The sequence below is a fragment of the Sinohyriopsis cumingii genome, chromosome 3 (assembly GCF_028554795.1).
Source record: "Sinohyriopsis cumingii isolate HCF-2022 chromosome 3, ASM2855479v2, whole genome shotgun sequence".
NCBI classification, from domain to species: domain Eukaryota; kingdom Metazoa; phylum Mollusca; class Bivalvia; order Unionida; family Unionidae; genus Sinohyriopsis; species Sinohyriopsis cumingii.
In genome coordinates, this window is record NC_142963.1 from 52,818,582 (window position 1) to 52,841,681 (window position 23,100).

Sequence of the window (23,100 nt, forward strand, 5' to 3'; positions counted from 1 at the left end):
GCCACTTATAATAGCAATAATCATGTTTATAACTCTCGAGGGGTTGGCATGTATGGTTTGCATACAAGTTTTATGGATTGGGTTATCCATGTATTCATTTGTCCTTTGAAACAAAGCTGGTTTTCACAATGATGTCAGAGTATCGATATAATTTGTTACCTTTTTTTCTTAACGTTAGGATGGTACAGTTTGAATAATGATTAGTGAACTAGACTGTAATTGGGCATGAAAAGGGTCAAGCATCTGCCATGCAGTCTAATGAATTCCTGAATAAATAATGCAAGTTTTATTTCCTGTGCAGTATACAAGAGCAATATAGAGACATTTTAAAATATTTAACTTTTAAAAAGCTGTAGCACAGAATTTTTACATGGTTATACAATCATTTATGATACTTTGGAAACAAATATCTTACAAAGTAATTACAAATTTCATTTTCAGGAATTGCTTTTTAAATACACTTTGAACTAGAATTACTATTTGCTTTTTCCAGGCAATTATCAGGAATAGGAGCATCTGGAAGCTTTCAACTGGTAAAAAAGTTTTTTCCATCACCTACCATCCTTGCTGGAGAATTGGAGGAGGAGGAGTCTGAAGAAGAAAATGATGAAGACGAGGTTGATGAGGAAATCTATGTTGTGCGACCAACTAAACGTGCTCGTGGTGCTGGTCGAATACCTATCACAGTTCTTCAAAGGCAGAAGAAACACTAAATCAGTTCAGAACCATTATTTTGATCTTCATTCTACATTGTGTTAGGCTACACATTATCTTTTACATACATTGTGTCATGCAATATGTTTCTACTTGCGCTGTTTTTAGCTCACACTGTTTTTTAAATATATTGAGAGATACATGATCTTCTACATGCATTGTATCAAGACAATGTTTTAATCATACATTGTATTGGGACAAAATTTATCTTTTTTCATGTCCTTTATCACTCATCATACTTGGCATCAAAAGCTGTATAATTGTGCTGTCATATTTTGTATTGGCGGGAAATAAAGTAAAACGTACCTATCATTTATTCTGTCAATGATGCATATGTTTTGCAAACATTCTATAAATATTGTATTTGTGGTGATGACTGCGAAGTTTTATTCTATACCATATTGTTTTGGGAGATCTTTCCACTTCTTTTTCATTTCTGTTTTTTACAAATTTGAGGATTTGGAAACAAGTTGTGGAATACTTTGTATAAGATTGTATCATATTTTTGTAAGTTGGTCATTACTGTCCTGGCAAAAGAAGCAGCAACACCCATAGAAACTTAAGCTAGATGAAAATTCAGGTTTCATTTTAAGTTCATCAGCAAAAACTGTCAGATGATACGGCTCCATCTTTTTCCTAATATTATGTTCCAGTGAACAACTGGATGCAGATTTCATCAAAACCTCACCTAGATTCATTGAAAATGAGACATACCGCATATACTTGATAGTAGTAAGTCAAGACCACATTTAGACCCTGATCTGGTGTCGCATACTGCACCAGCTGATCATTGCTTTATAGTGTTTGATGTACTAATTACTACAAACAAAACTGCATAAACCCAGATTTGCTGGTATATTATGGAATCAATTTATGATTGATTATATACAGTGGATTCCGATTTTTTATGTATGTATCAAATGACAGTATTCAAGTGTCATCTTTGTACAGTATTTCATTTTAGTGAATTCATTCTGTAAAATCACTTCTTAAAAGTGATAGTTATGGAGAAGAAAGAAAACATGATCAGTCTTGAAATCAGGGAAAAGAAGATATATGTTTCATTGTCACTTTTGATATACAGTAAACACCTGATAGTGCATGCTTGATAGATATAAGTTTGCATGTATTTTATATATGAATTAGCTAATATTTCGGAAACTTGTTCTTTATTTTTTTTGTGCTGTAATTTTTTTCAAATGTATGGTACAAGTTAACTACACTTGCCAAAGTTATGGATGTTTTTTGTGTGACATGAATAATTATATTTGCATCAAAAATTAGACTGCATGAATACTTGGGAAAGAAAAAAAATTTGGATGGTTTGATTATTGCATGTTCTAATGTAACAATTTAGCCAAAATATTTGTTGTGAGGACTATCTTTGTTTTTTGTGTAATTAAATTATAACTTCTTTATAGTGAGCTCTTTTATTGATGTTTATTTATGTACATTTTTCTTAGAAAATAATATTTCAGAGTGCTTTGCTTAGGGTCTATTCTAGAACTGAAAACTGGTGTATGGATTTTTGCCCCTCAATTTGAAAAAAGCAGTTGTATGAATAGAGGAAGAAATAATGGTAGGGCTTGAAATTATAATGCACAATGTTTGCACATTCAGGATATATTTTGGGACAAATTTTAGAAATAAAAACTGCAGATCTTGCAGTCATGTGTCTTAGAATAGACCCTGTTTTGCTTAACTCTTTCTGTTAACTCCATTATTTTAGATACATGCTTTCTTGCATTATAAAAGGTGTAATTGTTCTAATGATCAGTATTCTCAAAACCTTAACTCAGTTCAAAACCCTAGAAAACATCTAGTGCTATGAAAGTAGCAAAAATTTAAAAAATGTATTAAATTCTGTCTCCTCTCTGACCTTACTTTGAGTAAATTTTCTACAACTCAAACTTTGGGGATTTTAAACTGGAGTTGGAGTTTTGTGTTCAAGATTTCATCTTGCCTCCAAAGCATTGGCGAGACATGGAGATCCCATTCATTACTGGTTTTGCATTTAGCTGTTTCTCAGACATTGTTGAATGTATAGTCAATAACTTGATCATCTTAGAGGGTACTGCTTAGAGAAAAAGTAGGTCACAGTGATCTACTCTTCAAACTTCAGTGAATATGAAACTGATAAATGTACAGTTATGAAACTTAATTGTTGTACTACTTGCCACAGACTGGCACAGTGACCTCTTTTACACACCAATAACTATGAAAAGATTACAACATTTAGCTGTTTCTTTGACACTGTTGTAGGTACAGTCATTAAACTTGAGTGTATTGATCTAGGAAGATACCACTCAGCACAGAAAATCAGGTAATAGTAATATACTATTTATGGTTAAGTGAATAAGTTTTGTATATATCAGTTTTTCTTAAACTTTTGCATTTTCAGCGATGAAATATTATTTGTGCATTTATCTTGGAGATAGTACCACAGGCTAATATAAATCACACTGACCTAATTCTTTTGCTTTGGCAAGGTTTTCAGATAATGCCATGATGTAGCAGGCAAGACATATCAGTCTGTGAAATGTTTGTGAAAATAAAGTGCCAGTTCTTCATATCTCAGTTTTATGAATAATCATTTCCCTAAGTGCATTAATGCATTTATTAATGTATAAGATGTGTTCATGAAATGTTTTATTCTTCAAACTTTATTTGAAATTTCAAATATATCTTTATCTTTGTATTGTATCTTTATCTTTAATTTCATGTAAACATTTGTCTCTTTGTATCCATATATAGATCACATTTGACTCACTGAGTCAAACATATTTTAAGTTGTTCACTGCCACCTTAACAACAACCAAGTAAAGTTTTGCTTGTTCTGTGTTAGTGTTTTATTAGTACACTCTCATCTACATGTGTATGCATGTATTTGTAATTATTCTTGTTAGATTTTTGTTTTCTTTTGGACATGTATGACCAGGTGTATCATAGTTAATTTCTGTTTGCATTGCAAAAATTAATTACTTATGCTTTCATTTTTTAAAAATGATTTCAGTGTATTATAAAGCTTTATCATTTCATATTGCTTCATTTATATTCGTGTTCAAACCATATAACAGTTCAGCCTCCCAGAGAACTATAACCTTCCTTGAACAGCCACCACTCTTATCATTTCCCAACAGTTATATTTCACAATGTATATATTTGATTTCCCATAAACAGCCAACATTTTTCCATCTGATTGTGGTTGATTAAGAAAGGTTAAACTCTAAAAATTAAGTAATGTTAATTGCATTGTTTGTCAGTTATTTTGGATAAAGTTTTCAGTATCTTTCATCGTGATGCAGTCTTGGTGGGGAAGTATTACATTTAAAATGGATAATCATAGTCCATGATTCTTTGAAAGGTAGATATTTTAATATCGCTTGGGTTATTTTACCTGAGCCAGTCATAAAGATTTACTCAGTTTGCTGTAAGGACTTGGTACCAGTTGAACATACTAACTACTATTATGTACCCAATAGATGTTGCATTATTTTTTAAGCAGGATGCTATTATTGTTTGTATTTGTGAATTTGGACCATCATAACCCTATAACGAATCAGTAAATCATGTAAGTTGATATTGTTTCAGAATGGAGAGAAAATTTGTCAGCTTTGAAATATAGTTGATCTAGAAAATGTTTTCTTTTCTGTCCCCAACCCCTGAATTATGTTAGGGGCTTGCTTGTATCTAAATTGGACCAAGAAAATCATCTTTTTATTATGCTAATTGTATTCTGTATTTAAATTCAATAATATTGGACAAGAGATCTAACAATAAAATAAATGAAAACAAATTTTATAAATAAATAAACTAAAATGAAGGAAAAAATGTCATTTTATGTTAGAAGTAATAAAGTCAGGTTTCAAATAAAAATAAATTTTATGAAGATCCACTTATCATCTTGTTTAATCAAAGCTGTTGATGCATATAGAAAGGAATATTATTGGTGCAAAAACTTTGTTATGCCTAGGGCAGTCACATAACTTTTAAGTCCAGAGATATAGGTGGAAAGCTGGAGAAAAAAAACTGCACCTGTGTTATAAACTGAACCAAAAGATTTGAAACTCCAGTTTACGGCAAGATAATTTTTCAGCTGCTACCAATGAATATAAAGTATTTTTGAAATGATATATTTCCCTAATATCAACTTATCAGCCCACCTTGGATTGCATGTGCGACTTTTGAGTGTCTTTACAGCCCTCCTTGGAGTGCATGTGTGTGACTTTTGAGTGTCTTTACAGCCCTCTTGGATTATTTTTTTAATTGTTTTTTTTTGCCATTCGTCCAGCCTTTTATCTTCACAAAAAATCATTTGAATTTAATGTATGTATACATTGTAAATGGATCACACTCATCATCATTAGTTTAAATGTTTTCTGAAGTTTCTCAATCAAGTTAGTGCTGAAAGTATTGTGCTGAAGTTCCTTATTGACCTACATAGCAAATAAATCAACAGTGAACACCAATATGCCTTCTGTTTTGCAGCATTCTGTGTGTATTTGAAGGATATATAAATAAATATCATTCATGAATTCCTCCAGTTTTTAGATTTGTTTGATAGCATTTTTTGTTTTAGAGGCCTGGTTGATACAGTGGTTACATAGTTATTTTTCATGTCAGCTGTCCCAAGTTGGATCCTGTGTTCTCACACATTTTGGATCCTCTGTTCTCGCACATTTAATTGGTCACACAACCCAAGTCAATAAATTGCCTTGGCTCACTAGTTTTCTCCAGTGCACAGACCATCTCATGCTGTCGTCTGAACCATTAAAAGTATGTTTTACAGGAATCATACACAGTTTCTTTGTAAACATTTGCTAGAGTAGGAGCTCTGGGTTTCAGATAGCCCTTCTCAAGTGTGCAGCAAATGTTTGCTCCAAGCAAATGGAAGAAAAATGTGTACAGTAATGAATCTTACATGATAAGCTATTAAATACACAAATTCTGTATTAAATACCTGTAAAAACAAGAATCCCTTGGAGGGACTGATGCTGTACTAAAATAATTTCTAGAAATTCAAGATAAGACCATTCTTTTTAACTGTTGAGTGTTGAAGCCATTTCTGGTATTTCTTCATTTATAAGCATTTCAAATTAGCCCCTTTTGGATGTACGATCAGCATCATTTTCATTTAGAATAAACTGGACACCTTTTGAAACCTTCTTATGAAAACTTCACATTGATATGACTATCCATTTATGAGATTAGTGACAAGATTTTCGATACATTCAATGTGGCAGTCGTACTTAAGGTCAGATTGGAACCATTTTCATTAGGACCAGCTAGATATTGTATTTTTGTTTTGGTTACAATCTCATTTTGATATGACTTCCCATTTAGGAGTAACAATATCAAGATTTTCAAGGTTTGCCATTGTGGCCATACTGGGTATCAAATCAACACAATTATCATCTTGTATCAGCTGGGCAGCATAAGAAGTCTTCAGGTGAAAAAAACATGTCAAAATGACTTTCTGTTTAGGAGTATATTTGTATACAAAACCAACCAGACACCATAAGTTTTCTGACAAAAACCCCATGCTGATATGACTTTTCATTCAGGTGTGCAGATAACAAGAGTTTAAAGATGGCTGTCAGATTATAACCATTTTCATTCAAGACAACTTGACATCATAAGAAGTCTTTCAGTGAAAAGTTCAAGCTGATTAAATTAATGATTCAGGCAGAGTAGCAGTAACCAGATTTTCAAGAGGGACACTGTGATAGCCATATTGGATATCTGGGCAGCACCAATTTCATTTATGACCAATTAGACATCAGAAAAAATCTTTAGGAAGAAAACTCCATTCCTGATATGACTTTCTGTTCTGAAATTGAAATCATTGCTATTTAGGACCAACTAATCATCATACAATGTCTTTTAGTGAAAATCCCACTAAAAATAAACTTTCTATTCAGGAGCACATAAGATTTTCAAGGTGGCTGCCATGGTGGCCCTACTGCATGGACAAGGTATTGGTAAAGTGAGTTTATTCTTGCTACATGTCATAGAATGAACAAAAGCATGTATCGTATTAAATTTACTTATTTTATTATTTTGGATTCTTTGCAGAAATAGCCTCATAAATTTCTTCAGAATCATAATCACCTTTCTCTGAAACTAAAGAAATTGTACTTTATCATAAAAAAATAAACATAAAAGTACTTAAAACATTGTAGTTAAATTAAATGTAATAACTTAAAAAATTTGAGACTTTGATTTTCAAATTGAAGTCAACCTTATATTTTAGAGGTCATGATTGATGGTTACATAATGCATTAGTATGAGATGGAGGAGAAAAAGTAGCAGGAAGTACAAAATTACCTCTGTGATCAACACAAAATCACACCTATAAAGACTACTAACATGGGCCATTTTTTATGAAAAAAATATATGGATGAATTTAAGTTATACTTGTGGGACATTGAATATATCAATCAAACTGATTTACAGACAAAATAAAATTCACTGAACGTGGGCTGGTATATTGAAAACTGCAGCTTACATGTTCAGCTAAACAACTATAAACTTGAAATTAGTTATGAACATCCAGAAAGAAATCTCAAACTATCTATTACAAACTTTGGTTTAAAATATAATCATGGAGCAAGGTGCCTAAAACTTAAAATACTTAACAATCTGCCTACACAGTGTTGGCATTATGTTCTTGTTGCACCTATGAGTTGGAAAACACTACATGTAACTGAACTGCAGTCACTTGCTGCATCTTTATTTTTGTGTTCTTCAGAGTATTATATCTTATAAATACCTAGATTATTTTTAAAAACAATATTGTAACAGTCTTGTTCAGGGCTCATTAGATCAAAATTCCATGTTACCCAGTGAAGGAACATTTTAGTGTGGAGTAGTCATCTATGCACTTAAGAACTTTAGACCATTTTTATATGAACTCCTTTGATTTGTCAAGGTACCCAGGCATATATATTTCTTTTTAAATGCTGTACCTGGCGAATCATGTATTCATTACCTTTTTCTTTCATTTTCATTCTTTTGTTTTCCTCATCTGATTTTTGGGGGGGTGACTCGTACATGTACTTGCAGGGATTTGAAAGGGACTGAGGGGTGTTCTTTAAAGAAGCATTTTGTTGTGCAGCATACCTCAGAACTGTTCTCTTTATCACAAAATGTGTGTGGTATTACCCATTTTCCACGGTACATTTTTGGTCTGTACTAATGTACTTTTTCATTTTACCTGTACCTTGGTAGTTTCCATCAGTAAGAAATGAAAGGAAATTCCCAAATAATCTTCTTTAAAATATAATGATATGACAGCATGTTTTCATTTTTTATGACAAAATAATTCCAAAACTGTTTTTTTTACAAACAATTGTACTTGTTTACAAATTAATTTTGAATATTACCAATATAATTATATTTATGATCACATATTTGACACGTGTCACTTAAGCCAATGTGGTGGCCAAATTGAATGTTGTGAATAACATGAGAACCAAATTAAAGTTTTGGAAACTTTCCAATTAAAACAAAACAAATGTCATTTGTTACAGTGTGACTCGTCCCAAGATTTTCAGGAGAGCAGTTGTTTTCTGTTTTAAGTTTTCATAATTTGTCATGTCCACTAGATATTTTCTCATTTGTTGAGTGTGTTTTATGTTTACTAGCCCTCTCTGAAAAATATCTTGCCTGGGTCTTGGCATCAAACTAAAAGTTTCCCTGCCTGTTACATTAATCGAGTGGCTAGAAAATTGTAAGCTTCAGTGTCAATGATTCCCATTTTTTTCAGCAAGTTCTTTATTGTCAGCAATTTGTCAGATATAGTTTATATTTAATCATCCCACTTTTTTTATATTTACCATTTCTATAATAATTAACATACACATAGCAAAATTCCTATGGTACTGAACTGGGGGGGCTGAAATTATCTTTCAATCTATGATCTAAGAGCAAGATATTTTTCCAACTACTGACTAAAATTTGAAAAGAAAAAGTGTCAGGCACCTGCCCCAAAACTTAATTGTTGGTCACTAATAATAATTGTGGTATACCATGGTATGTTCAGAAATACCAAGTAAAAAATTGTCATGGTACCCAGGTCTATTATCACATAAATGAGGTCACAACTTTTAGAAAGATGTGTAAAAGTTTGATTGGTGTCCAAATAGAACATGATACAAGAATACAATGTTTTTATGCTCAAATCTGTTACTAGTCTCTTGTCATTACTCGTGGGAAATATTTATGACTACTGAATAATAATAAATATAAAAAGAGTAATAATGAGCTTGAGGTATATTTTAGTTGATCTTTTCTTCATAATGTAAAATACAGTGTAGCAGAGTATCGGATACTATCCTCAAAATTCAGCTATATAATATATAGACACCATGTAGCTTTTGATGCAGAATAAGGTTACATGTAATCTCATTAAGACAGATGCCTACCATGTAGAAGAACACAGTTTAATTCCAATATTAAAAACAGTTTATGAGAACAAATTTCTTCTGTTTACTTTTAATGCAAAATTAGTAATGGCATTAATTTTCTAATGAAACTTGATTAATTATTAAACTGAATTTTAAGTAGGGAAAATACACTGTTAACAAGGTTTTGCCCCCAGTTTTTCTTCATTGAATCTTAATATTCCGTTCATGGAATAAAAATAATCAAATATTATTTATATCATTTAATTAAATGAATAATGTATGGATTTACACATATCAACAAGAAATAAACTGAAAGGTTGGAAAATTTTAATACCATCTTTATATCCTGTTAACTCTTTAGCTACTACTACCACATATAAGCATCACCTGTAAATAGCTCCTGAACCCCACTGATGCATATATGCAGTGTTGAAAAGCCTAGTTTACTACCCCAGTGTCGCTTATGTGCGTATAGTTCAGCAGTACTCGAAACCCCAATGTCGCATCTATGCAGACGTGACTGCTATGTTAACTAAACGTTGATTGGTTGGAAGTACAGAAGTTTACATATTTTTGATTATCATAACCAATGAGAGGACTGTTTACTCAACATTTTGATACAAGTGTGAAAGCTGAAAGGTTAAATTTAGACACACTTGGGGATTTTCTGCTTTTTACGAAACGCGTGTAGTTGAGATAAACAAAGATGGATTCCAATTCAGATATGAGCATCTTTAAAGGGTTCAGTGCAAGCAATATCGAAGAGTTTAATGGATCATTCTTAGAAAATGGATCAGATATTGATATTAGTCCCGTTTCAACACCAAATGCAAGTGATATTTAATCGGATGACGAGGCGGACATAGTCCCACTTGCACAATGGAGTTATGACCTCGCCGTGTTCGAGATCAATGATTTTGATTCTCATCTTGGTTCAACAATCGAGCTTGGACTAAGCAATGAGAACGATTTTTTTCTCAAGTTTTTTCCTGAATGTCTGGTGGAAAAGCTTGTGAAAGAAACAAACGATTACGTTAAGATAATGGGGGCCCAAAAGCAAGACCAGAGGCTGAAATGATATCAAATCAGCATCATGGATATGTGAGCATATTTTGGAATATACATCGTCATTTGTGTGGATAATGACTGTTTTGAGGGGTACCACTCTCAACTTTTTAATATAAAGTGGAAATATATGAATAACAGACACTATACAAGGTAAGGTGGTTTTTTTATTTCACTGAAATCCAGCAAAAACAAATGAAATAATGAATATAAATGTAACGATGTTTTTATTGTCAGTTTCTGTAGTTAGCCTTGAAGATGCTCTAGTATTCAGCCTAGCAACCAGCCTCAGTAGTCTCAGTAACTGATATGATAGCACTCGGCATTAGTGAAACTGCACAACAGCTGTAGCAGCTAAAGGGTTAACATGCTGTTTCCATGGCAACTGACACAAGAACACAAACCTTTTAGATGAAATAATGCCATATCATACATGTCATATAATACAATAAGAAGGAATCTAAGGAAGTGGAAAATTGCCCTTATTCAAATACACATTGTCTTTGCACATACTTGCTTATAAGTCAAGTGCACATGTATAGACCCACATCTGACATCCCATAATGCACCATCAGATCTGGATCTGTTGTTTGTCAGTCTGTAGAACAAACAACATAGTCTCATATCTGCTGGCATGTTGTGTGTTGGCAGTAAGATGAGCAACCTGAACGAAGAGACTACAATAAAAACCACACCTCACTAATATAAAGCAGTACTACAAAATGAAGTTCATTTCGTATTTCCTTTATTCCATATATTTGATGAAATCCAATTCATAAGCTGTAAATTAAGCTGCACTAAGAACATCTGTTAGGTGCTTGCATGGATGGACATCGATAAAAAGGATCTGTATGGATTATGCTACATTTTCTAAATGTAGTTGCACTGAATCTTCTTGTAGGTTTAATGCCATCCTACAGCACAGGACAGGCTATACATGGTGGCCATTATAACGGGTGGTAGAAGAACATAGGAAAGCCCCAGTAAGAACCACAGGAAGCTGCTGGCAAGCTTTCTCACTTACCCACATTAGCCATGCTGAAGACTTGAACCCATCCAGAGAGAGGTGAGATGGCAGTGAGTGGTAAAGGCAAGTGCTTTAGAGCACTCAGCCACCTAGGGCCCCTTGACTGAATGAAATGACTGGTGATATTAGTGCACCTAATCCTTCATGAACCTGCCATATTACACCTGTCTGCTTTATCAACAAGTAAATTTTGTGTATATGTAATCCATATTGTAAAGTAGAAGAGCAAAATATATGTTGTGTACGATATCAATGGTAATTTACTTGATATCTAGATCCTCCAGGCCTCTCTTTACATATCTCAGTTGGCAAGCTTTTCTGTATGTGAAACAAAATTTGTATGCATTGCTTTCAGCACGCTAACACTTTAGCTATTCACTGGCAGCCTGTGTACAGTTGGACTTAATAGCCTTTTTCTAGCCATTGCTACCACCCTTGACTTTTCACTGGCAGCCTGTGTACAGTTGGACATAATAGCCTTGTTCTAGCCACTGCTACCACCCTTGAATTTTCACTGGCAGCCTGTGTACAGTTGGACTTAATAGCCTTTTTCTAGCCATTGCTACCACCCTTGACTTTTCACTGGCAGCCTGTGTACAGTTGGACTTGTTATCCTTCCACTACCATTGCTACCACCCTTGAATATTCTCTGGCAGCCTGTGTACAGTTGGACTTAATAGCCTTGTTCTAGCCATTGCTACCACCCTTGACTTTTCACTGGCAGCCTGTGTACAGTTGGACTTAATAGCCTTGTTCTAGCCACTGCTACCACCCTTGACTTTTCACTGGCAGCCTGTGTACAGTTGGACTTAATAGCCTTGTTCTAGCCATTGCTACCACCCTTGACTTTTCACTGACAGCCAATGTACAGTTGGACTTGTTATCCTTGTGCTACCATTGCTACCACCCTTGAATATTCTCTGGCAGCCTGTGTACAGTTGGACTTAATAGCCTTGTTCTAGCCATTGCTACCACCCCTGACTTTTCACTGGCAGCCTGTGTACAGTTGGACATGTTAGCCTTGTGCTAGCTAAAACCACTAAATGCTTGTTGTTTAGTTGACACGTATGGAAATGTTATGTGTGTGTGATTTGGATTTTAAACATAGCTTTAACAATTTTTTAGTCATATTGCTACGATGTCCATAGTGTGACAGTTTATCGTGATGTTTAGCACCGGGGCATCATGCTGCAGACATGTAGCATGATGTCTCACCCAGTCACATTATCCTGACTCCAGGCCAACCAGTCCTAACACTAACCTCTTAATTCTGAGCACCAAGCGAGGCAGCTGTTAGTACCATTTTTGTAAGTCTTTGGTATGACTCAGCCGGAGATTGAACCCACGACCTCCCGCATCCAAGGCAGATGCTCTAGCCACTAGGCCACCAGAGCGATCCAGGAAATGTTATGTGTAAAGGGTATGTACATTCATGACAGCAAGCTATTTTTCACCCATACATGTAGTAAATTACAATTTACTGTTGTGTATGATGAATCAAGTCACCAGAGATAAAATTCAAGGAATATTTTGATTACTGGGCAATATATACCATGAAATGATGACAAGATTGCTTTACCTGAAACAAAATTAAAATCTATTTTTTAACAAGCCATTTTTCTTTCTGTAAAATCTCAAACAACCAATTTATAATTTCTTTGAGGATACAGAATTAAACAAGTCCACTTTGGCCATGTTTAGTTGACAAATACCTTTTGTAAGTAAGTGGTTATGTCAGGGGCAAAATACATTACACAAAACACGATTCTCATTCTAACATTTGGGAAAAATTATAAAAGCAATTGAACTTTTCTTCATTATGTAACCATCCAAACCCTTCTAAACAAGGGCTGTATTTCAACAAATGACTTTTAATCTTTCTATTGTTTCAGTGAGTGAAATATGTTTTATAATGGAAGTTAAGGTGTCTATTACATTCAGGAATATGTACAAAAAGTTCCTGTGGAAATTATACATACACAAAAACATCATTTTCTTATTAAATGAAACAAACATATTCTTGAAAGGGTAAACTTGTACATTTAAATCAGGTATTTTGATTTGGACATATGTCCATAGATACCATATATAATCGCATATAAGTTGGATCCAAAATGTGTATACCCATATCTGCCTATGCACAATGTGCCAGAAGAGCTGGGTTTATACCCTCAACAAAACCCCCCGATGAGCCAGCCAATTATGCAAAGAATTACCAATGGACCCAACCTGCAAAACAATACATACACTGGCTTACTCCATTTCTTTTCTTTACACTATAATTCGCACCTAAATTATGAAATGTTTCAAAAGTGAAAAGATATAACAAATACAGATAAGCCTTATCAGGAGTAATGGATGATAGGAAAACATATACAGTAACTGTGACATCAAACAAAAGTTATTCCAACAATATTGTCATGTTTTGAACTCCCAAAGTAACGTGTACCAAACAGAGACTTCATCACATGGAAAAACACATAGCTTACTTGAAAAAAGTCCTTTTTTTTTACATGGTTCAGTTTCCAATACCACATTTAATTTTCAAATGTTTATAAATCACTTTCTAGGAGGAATGGTGTACTTTACCCAACCCACCCAAATCTGGGAAGGTGTATTATTTAAAAAGCAATAATGGACACAAATTTCTTAAAAGAAAAAATACTACACATTGTAGAAGTCTAAAAATTGTTGTAGGATGTCACCAAGACAAGTGGTTGATAAATTACTACCAAGAGGACCATGTGGGTCTGAGATCACTCACCTTGCCATTTGCCTGATGCAAATGCAGTTGGCCATGAAATCTGAGTCAGTAGCATGACTTCTGTACAGTTTATTCCAATGCTGTTGTATGCAAATATGTTATGAAAACAAATGTTTGGAGGGGTTTTCTGGCTTTTTTTGTATCTTCCTTTATATATATTCAATGCTACATCATCATAATGTCCAATACTGATAATATCTGTGCCAGCCTTTTTTACAAAGCTGATTAGATTTTGTTGAGTGAGTTTACTGGACTAAGCTTTAAGCACAGTTTAACCTCGGAGAAAAATTTACCCCAGACAAAAGCAGCTCAGCTAAATTACTTTGTCACTCCTCGTAAATCACACTTCTAAAATATGCAAATCAAGACAAAATAAGAAAGAAAAATCCCTGCTATTAAGTTGTATTAATTTGTCATTTGTTCAGAATTCTCATCCTAAAATATGCAAGACAAAAGAAATCTGGCTATAAAAAAAACATTACCCACATTCAGACTGTGGTGTGAAAACTGTAATGATTTTAAAAATATTAACATGAACATAACAGTAATAATTTCATCTCCAAAATATAAATTTATACAAGAACGAATTCAAATACTTTGCTCACTTGCTCTATATTTTTCTCTGAATACTTAAGGTCTACAAATTAATATGGCATGGCCTGATAGGAATTTTATAGACAAAAGTGCACAAAACAATTAAACAACTTGCATTCATGATAGGCAGTATTTCTATAAGTATTTCCTTATTAAAATGATTTATTAGGAAAGCATACCATTAGGTTGGAAGGTGTACATATATTCCCAAGTTATCACAGATTCTGTGCTTGCTAGAATAAAACCTTTTCAATAAAGCCTGCAATGAATGGCAGAGAAAACATGATTAACAAAAAAAGCATTAAACTATACATAAAGAATCTTGTATCAGTGCTATTCAGCCAGTTTCGTAAATTTTACAAAATATTAGCACCAATGTATGACTGTATTTATCACCGGATTATAGGTTACAAATGTCAGATACTAGAGTGAAACTACTCTCATATACATTTTCTTCCATTAGACCACAGGCCTTGGCCTCAATCACATTATTTTGTTATACCATGACAGCATTCATTATATCATAGGCCTCTGCCTCAATCACATAAATGTTATAACATGGCATCATTCATTAAACCACAGGCCTTTGCCTCAATCTCATCATTGTCATGTTACAGGCCTCTAATGAAAAAAATATATGAATGTCGTATCTGTGAAACATGAAAATGAAAACTTGCACATCATAAAATAAGAGGCATGATTGGCAAATTGAAGTAATTTCAGTATTTATTACGATGAAAGAATGATACAAACATGACCCTGTGACTGCAATCTACATAAGTAAATATGACCATTAATGTTAAGAAACACAAGGTAACACTGCTGACTGTTACATGTTCAATGAATCTAATACATTCTGGTCAAAAACAGACCATCATATATCCATGGAATTTCATGTTATAAGGCTTCTAGTTCCCAGAACTGCACGTAGGATAACCAAAGCATTCTGGGATGTATTTCCATGACAAAACCAAAGACTAAAGGTCATTGTTCCTTATAAATCTGTTCCCTTCTGAATGGCGACCATAATAGATATATTTACTTTTTCCAAATGTTCCTGAAAAATATTAAAAAATCACAAAATTAATGAATTTAGGTTTAAAATGAATAAAATTCACTTCAATTTTTCAGGTAAGCAGCCACCTCTGTAACATTTACACTTAAAGGTAAAATTTCTCTGATAACATGCATACATGAAGCAACATGTAACATGCACACTTGAAGCAAAAAGCAAATTGTTATTTTGAAACAACAAACAACATGTACAATCAAAGCAACAAGCAATGTGTATGCTTGAAGAAACAAGCAACATGTACACTTGAAGCAAGAAGCAGCATGTACACTTGAAGCAACAAGCAACATGTACACTTAAAGCAACAAGCAACATGTACATACGAAGCAACAAGTAACATGTACACTTGAAGCAACAAGCAATATGTACACTTGAAACAACAAGCAATATGTACATACGAAGCAACAAATAACATGTACGCCTCAAGCAACAAGCAACGTACATACGAAGCAACAAGCAGCATGTACATTTAAAACAACAAGTAACATGTACATATGAAGCAAAGAGCAACATGTACACTTGATGCTATAAGTAAAATGTGCACTTGAAGTAACAAGCAACATGTACATATGAAGCAACCAAATCTGATGCAAGATTTCCTCAGAGTGGTAACAAGGTCAGCCAATCAGATGTAAAATTGCTTCATTATAATGTATGGATCTTACTAATTTTCAAACCATCCAAAACCTTGATTTCCATCCATGCACATTTGTACTTAAAGGACCAAATGACACTACATCCATGCATATTTGTACTGAAAGGACCACATGACATTACACCCATGCATATTTGTACTGAAAGGATCACATGACATTACACCCACACACATTTGTACTGAAAGGACCACATGACATTACATCCATGCACATTTGTACTGAAAGGATCACATGACATTACGCCCACACACATCTGTACTGAAAGGATCATATGACATTACATCCATGCACATTTGTACTGAAAGGACCATATGACATTACATCCACACATATTTGTACTGAAAGGATCACATGGCAATACATCCACACATATGTGAACTGAAAGGATCACAATCCACACATATCTGAACTGAAAGGATCATATGACATTACATCCACACATATTTGTACTGAAAGGATCACATGACATTACATCCACACATATCTGTACTGAAAGGATCATATGACATTACATCCATGCACATTTGTACTGAAAGGACCACATGACATTACATCCACATATATCTGTACTGAAAGGATCACATGACATTACACCCACACATATTTGTACTGAAAGGACCACATGACACTACATCCATGCACATTTGTACTGAAAGGATCACATGACATTACACCCATGCACATTTGTATTGAAAGGATCATATGACATTACATCCATGCACATTTGTACTGAAAGGATCACATGACATTACACCCACACACATTTGTACTGAAAGGATCACATGGCAATACATCCATGCACATTTGTACTGAAAGGATCACATGACATTAAAGGATCACATGACATTACACCCACACACATTTGTACTGAAAGGATCACATGGCAATACATCCATGCACATTTATACTGAAAGGATCACATGACATTACATCCACACACATCTGTACTGAAAGGACTACATGACACTACATCCATGCACATTTGTACTGAAAGGATCACGACGTTACACCCATGCACATTTGTACTGAAAGGATCATATGACATTACATCCATGCACATCTGTACTGAAAGGACCATATGACATTACATCCACACATATTTGTACTGAAAGGATCACATGGCAATACATCCACACATATGTGAACTGAAAGGATCACAATCCACACATATCTGAACTGAAAGGATCATATGACATTACATCCACACATATTTGTACTGAAAGGATCACATGACATTACATCCACACATATCTGTACTGAAAGGATCATATGACATTACATCCATGCACATTTGTACTGAAAGGACCACATGACATTACATCCACATATATCTGTACTGAAAGGATCACATGACATTACACCCACACATATTTGTACTGAAAGGACCACATGACACTACATCCATGCACATTTGTACTGAAAGGATCACATGACATTACACCCATGCACATTTGTATTGAAAGGATCATATGACATTACATCCATGCACATTTGTACTGAAAGGATCACATGACATTACACCCACACACATTTGTACTGAAAGGATCACATGGCAATACATCCATGCACATTTGTACTGAAAGGATCACATGACATTAAAGGATCACATGACATTACACCCACACACATTTGTACTGAAAGGATCACATGGCAATACACCCACGCACATTTATACTGAAAGGATCACATGACATTACATCCACACACATCTGTACTGAAAGGACTACATGATACTACATCCATGCACATTTGTACTGAAAGGATCACGACGTTACACCCATGCACATTTGTACTGAAAGGATCATATGACATTACATCCATGCACATTTGTACTGAAAGGATCACATGACATTACACCCACACACATTTGTACTGAAAGGATCACATGGCAATACATCCATGCACATTTGTACTGAAAGGATCACATGACATTACACCCACACACATTTGTACTGAAAGGATCACATGACATTACACCCACACACATTTGTAATGAAAGGATCATATGACATTACATTCATGCACATTTGTACTGAAAGGATCACATGACATTACACCCACACACATTTGTACTGAAAGGATCACATGACACTACATCCATGCACATTTGTACTGAAAGGATCACATGACATTACACCCACACACATTTGTACCGAAAGGATCATATGACATTACACCCACACACATTTGTACTGAAAGGATCACATGACATTACAACCACACACATTTGTACTGAAAGGATCATATGACACTTCATCCATGCACATTTGTACTGAAAGGATCACATGACATTACACCCACACACATTGGTACTGAAAGGATCATATGACACTTCATCCATGCACATTTGTACTGAAAGGATCACATGACATTACACCCACACACATTGGTACTGAAAGGATCACATGACATTACATCCGTGCACATTTGTACTGAAAGGATCACATGACATTACACCCACACATATTTGTACTGAAAGGATCACATGACATTACACCCACACACATTTGTACTGAAAGGATCATATGACATTACATCCATGCACATTTGTACTGAAAGGATCACATGACATTACACCCACACACATTTGTACTGAAAGGATCACATGACACTACATCCATACTGAAAGGACCACATGACATTACATCCACACATATTTGTACTGAAAGGATCATATGACATTACATCCATGCACATTTGTACTGAAAGGATCACATGACATTACACCCACACACATTTGTACTGAAAGGATCACATGACATTACACCCACACACGTCTGTACTGAAAGGATCACATGGCAATACATCCACACATATTTGAAATGAAAGAATCACATGGCAATACATCCACACGTATTTGAACTGAAAGGATCACATGACATTATATCCACACACAACTGTACTGAAAGGATTATGTGATCCCACCTTTTCTTTATAAAGCATGTGGACAGTAATATTGTAGATGAATGCAAATACTGGGAAAACTTCACATAGTCTCATTAATCAAAAGCAAACCATCAGATGGCATAATAAACCTTGCTGATGAGTCATCAAGTGTATTTAGAGTGTCTAACAATTTTATTCCATCATTGAATATACAGTCAAATAAATAGAAGCCCAATAAATGAGAATAACCTGTCATTTAAAACAAGAGGCACACCATAATAATCAAACTGAAAGTGTGTGTGTGTGTGTGTGTGTGTGTGTGTGTGTGTGTGTGAATATGAGAATGAGAGAGAGCAAAAGAAAGAGAAAATACCTATGTGCTCTTCTATTTTTCTTGTACTTTCTGGTAGAGGTGAAAAAGATGATCCTGGAGATGACCCTGATACATCATATGCACCCTCAATCTATAATAAATGAACATAACCCTGAGATAGCAGTATTATACACTTTAATTCTGGACACAAAACATTCTCAATAACTGTTTACATTAGCTTGACTGATGGATAGATGAAGATTATCCCTCATCTGTGAACAACATTTGATATATTCAGGATAAATACAATAGTTGGATAAATGAGACACTGATTAATAAGACAGCTGTTTCAAGGCACTGATCCCTCTAGTCTAAAATTTTAAAAATAATGTTGTATACATGATGTTAACTGTAATAAAAATTTTGAGCAAGTGCTTTGAGGAAGAAGGAAAGTCCAGGTGAGAACAGTAAGAATTGTCAAATAAAGTCAGTGAAGTTGTAGCTGATTTCTTTTCTTAAAGCATGGAGTTAAGTTCTGCTAGTACTGGCTGCATGGCCATGAATAAATGTCTCATTGGATAGACTTGGTTTCTTAATAATAATAATAATAATAATAATAATAATAATAATAATAATAATAAAAATAATAATAATAATAATAATATTATTTAAAGAATAACCTATGTTGTTCTGCAAACCAATCTTCCATGAGATCTTCTACAAATGCATGGAGACTGCTCCAGTGGCCCAGTGGTTGGAGCATCTGCCCTGGATGCAGGAGGTCGTGGGTTTGAACCCGGCCAAGTCATATCAAAGACTTACAAAAATGGTACTAACAGCTGCCTCACTAGGCACTCAGCATTAAGAGGTTAGTGTTAGGACTGGTTGGCCTGGTGTCAGGATAATGTGACTGGGTGGGACATCATGCTATATGTCTGCGGCATAATGCCAAAGTGCTAGACATCACTATAAACTGCCACAATGCATACATCATAGCAATATGACTGAAAAATTGCTAAAGGAAAAATTAAAAATCCTAATCACACACACATGAACACACAAATGCATGGATATGAGATACAAAGTTTACAAGCTGTGATGTCTTTAGACAACAAAGCAATTAAACCAGATAACTGATCTAAAGCTACTATGAAATATGTACAAGGCATTACAGATGAATACATAAAAAAGGCATAACAGACATTAAGAGATGTTGTCTTTGTTACTGTGAGTTTCAAACCATTTTTCAGCACACGATAGGCTATTCATGGTGGCCAGTATGACTGGTGGAGGAAGAACTGGGGAAAACCCTGGTAAGAACCAACAACCCACAGGAAGCTAGTGGCAAGCTTTCTCACATATCCACAATGGCAAAGTCTGAGACTTGAACTCACATGGATGGAGGTGAAATGGCAGTAATTGATAAAGGTGAGTACTCTAGACCATTCAGCCACCCAGGGTCTCTCGGACATGTACAGCATTCTTATAAAGAATAGTAGTAAATTTGTACAAGGCATGACAGGTGAGAACTTGAAAACACATTAACTAAATAAAAACAGTACTAAATTAAACAATTAAATTAAACAATTAAATTAAACTAAGATACTTAATATATTAAATTAAATTGGAAAATATTTCAAGATAAAAGAAAGAAACTGATTTTGCCAATACATTTTCAACAATAACAGTGAATAAATTAGCAAACTAAATATAAAAAATAAAACTATTGCAATATAAATAAGATTCAGGGTTATTATTTTATGTTCATGTCACAGGGTGATACTACCATACCTAAGTGTACTGTATGAAAGCTTGCAAGTCTGGTATTTTTTAGAGTTACCCATTTCAAAATGTTCCAATGATTGCAATTTCAATATAAAGTTGTTGTTGTTGTTGTTGTTGTAGGGTTTTAACGCCATTTTTCAGCACATGATAGGCTATACATGGCAGCCAGTATTAATGGTCGAGGAAGAACCCGGGAAAAACCTTGGAAGAACCACCGACCCACAAGAAGCTACTGGAAAGCTTTCTCACATACCCACATTGGCTGAGTCTGAGACTCGAACCCACGCAGACAGGTGAGATGGCAGTGATCCATAACGGAGGGCGCTTAAGACCATTCGGACACTCGGAGCCCCCTCAATATAAAGTAATAGCATAATAAAGTAAATAAATAAATTAGTATTACCTACTAACAAAGTCACAAACTGTACTGAGTAGTGCAACTGTCATGCCATGGTATATCCGTTAGCCATATTAACAGAATCAAATGCAAGTTTTAATACATCAGTGTAATAATTGTCTTGATCAGCAGCAGAGGGGGCGAATCGGACATTTTGTCCAATCGTTATTTTGCTTAATTATTACTTTCTGCACTCAACGATCTAGTGTCGTCAGCGCCTGGTAAAAAAAAAACGACGTCGGTCCATCTTACACGATGGTGACGTCATTTGGTTTAATTAACACCTTCTGCACGCCGATCCCCAGCGTCGTCAGCGTCCGGTAAGCACATCGACGACCGCGTCGATGTCATCGCCCCCTCTGCTGCTATGATCTTACAAACAGAGTGATCACTAACTCCTCCTCTTGCAGATCAATTAGGTTATTTGACTGATCGGTAAGTTTAAAATTAATTCTTGTTAAAAACCGATTATGGCATCTCATATAGACCGGATTAATCGGACTCTCAACGATTAAAAATCCCGGAGGGGCCGTTGGTGAAAATGAATAAAGGATATACCCCTGTTGAGCCTGATTTGATTGCTTGGTATCCACCTGGTAACTCCCTTCGATAACATCACACACTAGATTAATCGCTATCACCGATGCAATATTTACGTTGTATGGAGCAATATGCCTACCACCATCTCCGTTATCGTGTCTGAGGATAGTTGATGGGGGGGTGTCCGCGGGTGGATTCTCAGGCCATCCTAGTATGGTTCTTATTGAACTGTTATAAATATCAACCATATACCCCGGTGTGCTTATTTCAATCGTCGACGATAACGTCGGTTCATGAACCGTAATAGCTATTTTTGATTCCTTTCCTGTGATTGATTTTATCCTGCGTTGAAATTCTTTATTGATTTGTTCTATTTGGTATGACCCAGTTGGTATTGTAACCTCCTCCCAGTCTGGGGTCCCATCGGGTTTATTTGTCCGTGCAAAAACCAGCGAGTTATTAGGTTGTTGTCCGTTAAATGCGTCCGCTCGAATATTAGGCCAACTGTGATATACTCGCAATTTTGCCAGCGCTATTTCCTTTACTGGAACCGGTGATGGAAAGTTTACACTGAATTCGGGTTTCGTTGATGTTATCGATATCATATTTGTTTGTACCGGAGTGGTATTCTCCGCGATCCGCTGAAGTAATTGAGACCCTTCGGGGTTCAGCGACATTATTATTATTCGTTGTTTTTAGTGTCTAATTTTAACAACCAGGTGGTTTCGGCTTCCAGTTGAAAATCCTCGATTTTTGACATCGCGGAGCTATATAACTGGACCATCGTGGAGAATTCAACATCGGATACGAACAAATTATCAATTGACAACGAGATCAACCCGGATAATTTCGAGTACGCGTCGGATACTATTTGATGTT

At 34.9% G+C, this 23,100-nt stretch overlaps 2 protein-coding genes across 3 annotated transcripts in view; one reads left to right on the forward strand and one right to left on the reverse strand.

Annotated features, from left to right (window-relative positions):
* LOC149802867 (uncharacterized) overlaps positions 1 to 8,231 on the forward strand; it is a 63,862-nt gene extending 55,631 nt beyond the window's left edge. Inside the window, exon 11 of the mRNA XM_089952311.1 lies at positions 494 to 8,231. Within this exon, the coding sequence (XP_089808437.1) occupies positions 494 to 713 (220 nt within the window). The 3' untranslated portion in view covers positions 714 to 8,231. The remainder of the gene's footprint in view (positions 1 to 493) is intronic.
* A 2,105-nt stretch (positions 8,232 to 10,336) lies between these two features.
* Positions 10,337 to 23,100, reverse strand: part of LOC149802868 (leucine-rich melanocyte differentiation-associated protein-like) — a 64,643-nt gene continuing 51,879 nt past the window's right edge. Inside the window, exons 6-8 of one of the 2 annotated variants that reach the window (XR_016420103.1) lie at positions 20,180 to 20,434; positions 19,560 to 19,650; positions 15,586 to 15,629 (exon numbers count right to left, since the gene is read on the reverse strand). Coding sequence is in view for 1 of the 2 variants with exons in the window: in XM_089952312.1 (XP_089808438.1) it covers positions 15,550 to 15,629; positions 19,560 to 19,650 (171 nt within the window). In the remaining variant the exon portion in view is untranslated. Of the gene's footprint in view, positions 15,630 to 19,559; positions 19,651 to 20,179; positions 20,435 to 23,100 lie in introns of both variants that reach the window. The other variant, XM_089952312.1, reaches the window with a different exon arrangement.